Here is a 6,476-nt window from a genome sequence, read left to right as displayed (position 1 = left end):
GCATTTTTAACCCAGTCTATATGAGGGACTAGTGCAGAATGTCTACATTAGTACATTTTAAATGTTTATTCCACCAAAATATGTATACTATATTTTCAATATGTAAGACAGCAGTAATATTGTTAGGATACAACAATCTTTGATATATAATAAGCATACAGTTCTTCATAGCAGTTTAAAAATGTGAAATCCAACTTAAGTTTTACCTTGCTAAAATTGCAAAAATCTTTTTTTTTTTTCTTTTCACATGACAATGCCCCTACTCTAAGGAATATTCTAGAAACCTTTGGTCCCCCACCCCCCTTCTGTTACAAAAAAAAAAATCCAGTCTTTTACATTGTGATGCAAACAATGCTATCTACTTAATGGAGCTGCTATGGGCTCTATACAGGTGTAATCCTGTAATACCAATGATTACTTGGAGCTGTGTAAAGTGCAAGCCTCACCAGCAAACCACTTTAAAAAAAAAAAAAGTTTTGGTTCCAGGCTCTCTCCTCGGTAATCCTGACCCATTTCACACGTGTACACAGCGTTTCAATTTTGTTTGGTTAAGATAAATAAACTCTGGTATTTTAATGGTTCAGTAGCTAGGCTTTTGTGATTGTCTGTAAATTTGGGAGCTGTTAAATTCTTAATTACTGAGAACACTAAAATGACTGAAAACATTAGCTGTAATACTCATAAACAAAAAGAAGGCAACAAAGTGACATTTTTTTCCATCAATGGTAAAAAGAGACAAAAGAAAACAGTTTTCACAAAGTATTAAACGTGACTTATTTCTAATACTGGAAATCCGCAGACGATTACAACATTAAAAAAGGTATTTTACGATGCCTTGTGAAGTTACAAGTTGTGATTGATAGTTCATTTGGTTACATAGATGGGACAATTGGTGACAGCAGCTATGGCAATGGTCAGCATTGGTACAGAAGTCAGTTCCTACCTATTGATGGAGGACACGCTAGGCACAGTGTCATTGTCACAGATCCCTTCTGCCAGCAGTCTGTCCCGGATCTCCCACGCGAACATGGTGGGGTTTTGTCTCTTGTATTCAGCGATTTTATCTACTACTTTTGGGGTGGCTACTTTAGGCTTGGATCCCCCAATTACTCCCGGCTTGATGCTGCCCGTTTCATAATACCTGTACGGGAAGGACAGAGCCCAGTCAGTGAGCTGGTACCATTGGCTCATACACATATGCATTAATTCTAGATGCGTCCATTACCCGGCCCATATATGATGGCATCAATAAACAGGCGTTCTCACATGCAATCATCCCATTTCTCCGTAAAGAAAGGGCTAAATACTGGAATGTCTGTGCAATTTTGTGGAAGAAAATGAGACAGTTACCTCCAGGTTCCTAGCATGTTTTCCCCAGTTTATCTAATTATTGGCATCGGAGATCGGTGTGCATGGGGAGCTCCCTGTTACCAATTTGATGTAAATATAATAATGATACTAATAGTCACTTAGGTTTTATAATTACTTATGTGTTTGCGAGCTGAATTACAAATCAATACACAAGCGCTATTAAAGCCTTGTAATGTCATTTTAATCAGCCCTGTGTAGCAAATTGAAAGAGCTGCAAAGGACATATGTAAAATCAGAAATTATTCTTCCATTAGATTATTAATAAGAGTGTGCATTCATTAGCCCGGTAGCTGATGACGGCTAACATCCTCTGGTGTCACCTCTGTCACCCATATAATGCATACCATCCTGCGGGACGTGAATTCATTCACCAAGTGCCATCGAACCTGGCCTCATCACACACACTTACAGCCGCCAAAATTTACGTAACAACTGAGACTGTATATATATATATATATATAATTGAGTTAAATAAGGAGTGAAGATAGAGGTCCTTACCTGCCCAGGATCTTGCTCACACAGCCGTGGCTGACCCTCAGCTGCCTGGAGATGTCACAGGGTCTGACGCCCTGGTGGGCCAGCTCTACTATCCTCTGCCTCACCACATCAGGTAGAGGTCTGCCATTGACAAATACCCCCCCGAGCTGGTTGACACCCCCATGCCCTGCTGGGGAAGAGAGAATGAAAAACAGAGACACAAAGAGAGGGAGAGAGAGAGAAACACAAAGCATTGCATTAGACAAATAGTAAAGGGATGAGATCTCTAAACCAAATGATAACCATAAAACAGATTGACTCCATGACATACAGAACTGATCTATAATCATGTGCGATGCCCTGTAAATGAAAGAATGGGAAGGTGATCTGGAACAGAGCACCTTTTGCTGCAGGAAGTACATACAACTGAGAATCCTACAGGAGCTCTCCAAGAACACAAGTTTATACAGTTCTGGTCCAGTCTTGTCCACCTTACAGGTGAAGGACTATGTGATATCTGCCTATGATGTGTCCCCCCTATAAAGCTACACCTAGGATGGGCTCCATGCTAAGTCAATGCAGTGTAATGAGATCCACACAACACACGTGCTGACTTCTGCCACTGACCAATTCTGACCCAATCCAGGCAGAATAATCAGGGCTCCTCACAATGGAATCATGATTATTGTAGCCCAACAATTTCACTCCGATCAAGGGGAGATCACACAACAACACGTGACCAACCGGGTGACAGTCAGCATTAGCGCCAGGCATGCGCTCTGCCCACTTCATTTAATCATACAATTGCTGCTAAGGCAGAGCTAAAATAAAAGTGTACATAGAGGGAGTATATAGAGAGGATATAACCCTATGTTACTTGGGGCTGTCGTGTAGGATATTGCAGTAGAAAAAAATAATTAAAAAAATAAAACTGCACCATCTATCTATCTATCTATCTATCTATCTATCTATCTATCTATCTATCTGTCTATCTATCTGTATAGGGTAGAAGGCAGGTGTTTTTGTATAAAGAGTGTTAATGCTTTATTAAATTGGAATTCAGCAGGCTTTCCACTTTTGTGAAAAATGATGTATTTATATTGGTGAGTTTATCCCCGTGCTGGTGACAGTGACTTATAGACTGTGAACTTGAGGAAACTCTCATTGCCCTTAAATCGATCCAGCACCAAGCACAAATACAGTTTTCCCCAAAGATGGCCCTTTCTGCCAGGGACACCCCTTCCTGCCCTCCTCATAGCCCTGGCTGGCCGTTCACTGTCACCCTGTCATGGCCTGGCCGGGCATGGATCCCCCTCGCCTGTGCCCAGCAGCTTGTGGACACGTTAGCTATACAGTTACCAAGCTGCAATTTTCTCAGCACCTTTGTGATAAATTTGAACATGTCTTTTTTTTCATTTAATGCATTATATTGCATTTTTAAGTAGTATTTTTTTTCTGTGTTATTCACTTTATTTAGGATAAGCCGCTCAGGTATAACTGCATTATTAAATGCAGAGAGTTCCCAATGTATCTCATTATCCATTTATATTCAATATGCTCTATTAGATACATTATTAATCTATGTTTTGCGTTCAGTTTGTAAATGATCTCAGATATATTAATAGTATTTAATCTATGGATTATCTCTGATATTATTGGTACCTCCGCGTGCCTTTAATACTACTAATTATTTATAAGTGGACAGTATCATCTTATTATTAATATCATTCTATGTTTTTTGTAATGCTGACCTAAATAAAAAGATAAAAAGATTAGGTGCCGGCTAATAAGCCCTTTTCTAATAATTTACCTATTGAATAGATATTTTCCGCCTCCCATATAATTTAATTTCAGACAGGTTTTAGCTCCCTATTTAATGGTACATCGGAGGTCAGTTTTATTAACCGGATCTGAATCAGCTGAATATTATTATCACAATGTAAGGTATATTATTCAGTAAATACCGATGCTTTATTATTAAATGCGACTAATTACAAAGCCTCGGCCATGACTATTTAACGAAGAGAAGCAAAATTACGTTAGTAAATAAATAGTATGTCAGAGAGAAAAGGGATGGAGCCAGTAGGACTAAGCTGGGCTCCAGGCAGCTGGATGTGGACCCTGAGAGCAGAATTTAGGCTGTGATGGAATGGATAGTACTCACGGTGCATAGCAGAGAAGGGATCAGCCTTGCAATGCATATCCATGGGGAGGCAAATGAAAGGGAGGAATTCGGCTGTAGTCGCCGTTTCGCCTCTGGACTGAACTTCAAGACTTGAAGAAAATAGGCTACACTTGTTTCCAGGCTCAATGTTGGTCCCCACTGCCCCCTGGGCTGAGGGCTGCAGGATGGGCTAGGGGGACAGGTCTGATGACAGCCGTGCAGGATGTGGTGGTGGTGGCAGGAGAAGCTCAGGGCTGGGTAGAGTCCTTCAGATTTCCTGGGAAGAAGAGGCGATCTTGGGCCAGCAAGTACCTCTTCTCATGGCTGCTGGACCACAGGAGACACTTGTGAGCAGCGGGTGATGGAAGCCGGACGCAGTCAAGTAAGAGTTTGCTCCCCTCCAAGTCTTTGGCCGGAGTTTTCTGACTTCAAAGCAAAGTTAAACAGGGGGAAAAAAATCCAGGGGTGTGTGCGTGTGTACAAATTCGGGGGATAGAGCAATCTCTGGAAAATGGAGACACTGGCTGAAGTTGTCACTTTAAGGTGGGATGTGTTGGATGACTTGTCAGACAAAGGGAATAGATTCCAGCACTCGGTGATTCGCCAACGCAAAAAAACTGGAGCTGTAGTGAGGAGGTCCCTGGCATTACCCTGTCACTGTGGAGGGGTGAGGGGAGGATGGCACAGGCACACACACTCACACACACACAACTAGCACATCACATAAGCCTTAGATAAAAGTACAGCCACGGTGTGACAAATGGAGATTCAGCTACCATCCGGGCTATTTGTTTAACACTGATTATATACTTTCTATTCCTTAACACTTCACTCGCTGTCTGCAACACAATATCACCACCAACCCCGCACAACTCCAGCTCTCTGCCATGCTGCTGGTACACAAGTGAGGATAGAAAGACAGAGTCCGATTAAAACATACAAGAAAAGTACAGGGAAAGCATTGAAAAGGCAAATTATGTATTCCCCGAAGTGGACGTGACATCGATTTATCATTAGTGTGCTGGGATCGATAGAAAACAGATAGAAGAAGTGAGAGAGCCTGTCAGGGTAGGGGAAGGGGGCTCCATGCTACAAACTTACTACAATACCCCAAGTCATCTGCAATAAAAGCATGGAAATGGAGATATGTCTCTACAATAATCCAATGACCTGAGCATCTTTGTAAATATATGTTTATTATATCATTAATGATGGGAGAAAATAATGTTATTTAAAAATATATATATATCTTTATCCCTCACAAACACGTTTTTGTAAGAGTATTCGAATCTAAAATATAAATAATTGTCTAAAAAAAAAGTCTGAATATTTTTCTTTATTTTAATTTTACTCTTATTTAGCAAACACATGAGTTCCTTCCTGTAGGGAGGGTATATGGATCTCTAGGGTGCAGACACAGCCACTTATACACCCATGCAGACAGGCATATGTGTTTTAAATAAATATTGGCTATTTCATTAACATCCGCATTTGCTCTCATTTGAAGCAGTATCAGTTCCAGCAGAAGAGTCGCCTCCTGCAGAGAAGTCTCTATTTTCCCATCACCTAGTCGTTTTCTAATGAAACATTATTACATGTCCAGCTCTTTTTAGACAGAGTACTTATTAGTCATTTGAAGGCTCATCCAGAGCCATTGGTGCATGTTGCTTGTCCACACTAAACTCTCCTGTGAGCAGTCACCCTGAACATGCAGGCTCCCCTCTCTGCAGACTGGCCTGTGCATAGTGAGAGCAAGCAAATCGGATATGTTTTTCCTCCTCCTCTTTATATACTGTATATCATTCCTGGCCTTGTTCACTCTCCAGTAAATAGATTTAAGTGGCTAGCAAGTGGTTTAAATGCCAGCTTGAGTTAAGAAGAGTGTGACCAACCTGCGCTGTTTTATCTGATATTTAATCCAGATTATCTGTAGATGGCGCTCTCAGGTCTGGTTATAAAACAGACAATACTCTCTGGAGGGAAGGGAAAAAAAGTTTCTGAGCACTTTCTTATGACCCAGTCCAACAACTCACTACTGGAGTAATGACACCTCGGTGCCAGCAATTCTTTTTTTTTTTTTTTTTTTACTTTGATTACAGCAAAAGTAGAGTTTTTCTAATAATAATATTTGATATTGATTTGATACCTATTTTTGTACTACACCACTGCTTGTGTCCCTATACAAGCCTATATATCGCTGTACAATCCAGAGTAAACTGTTATATTCAAAGTAATTAAGCTATGTCAGACGTGATGATATTCAGGGTAAGTATACATGACTTATATTGTTGAACACACAGTCCGAATACATTACAAGACCTCTGTTTGTTTTTTGCCTACAGTATGTATTGGTTTAGCCACAAACTTTAGAATTTTTAAGGAACCATGCTGGGCTCTAATAGGCTCTAAAACTTTATAACTAGTGATGGTATGTGAAAAGAAAACACATCATTGAGAATTAAAG

At 40.4% G+C, this 6,476-nt stretch overlaps 1 protein-coding gene across 21 annotated transcripts in view; it reads right to left on the bottom strand.

Moving 5' to 3' along the window:
- Positions 1-4,560, bottom strand: part of PAX2 (paired box 2) — a 65,879-nt gene extending 61,319 nt beyond the window's left edge. For 18 of the 21 annotated variants that reach the window (XM_018562511.1, XM_018562508.1, XM_018562513.1 and 15 more), the window contains exons 1-3: positions 4,013-4,560; positions 1,870-2,038; positions 944-1,141 (exon numbers count right to left, since the gene is read on the bottom strand). In XM_018562511.1, the coding sequence (XP_018418013.1) occupies positions 944-1,141; positions 1,870-2,038; positions 4,013-4,055 (410 nt within the window). In that variant the 5' untranslated portion in view covers positions 4,056-4,560. The remainder of the gene's footprint in view (positions 1-943; positions 1,142-1,869; positions 2,039-4,012) is intronic. The other 3 variants (XM_018562509.1, XM_018562516.1, XM_018562528.1) reach the window with 1 other exon arrangement.
- Between the last annotated feature and the right edge of the window lie 1,916 nt (positions 4,561-6,476).

The sequence above is a fragment of the Nanorana parkeri genome, unplaced genomic scaffold (genome assembly GCF_000935625.1).
Source record: "Nanorana parkeri isolate BGI_ZX_2015 unplaced genomic scaffold, ASM93562v1 scaffold581, whole genome shotgun sequence".
Taxonomy (NCBI): Eukaryota; Metazoa; Chordata; class Amphibia; order Anura; family Dicroglossidae; genus Nanorana; species Nanorana parkeri.
Note: the sequence above shows the minus strand (reverse complement) of the source record. Positions and strands in the feature narration are given on the sequence as shown.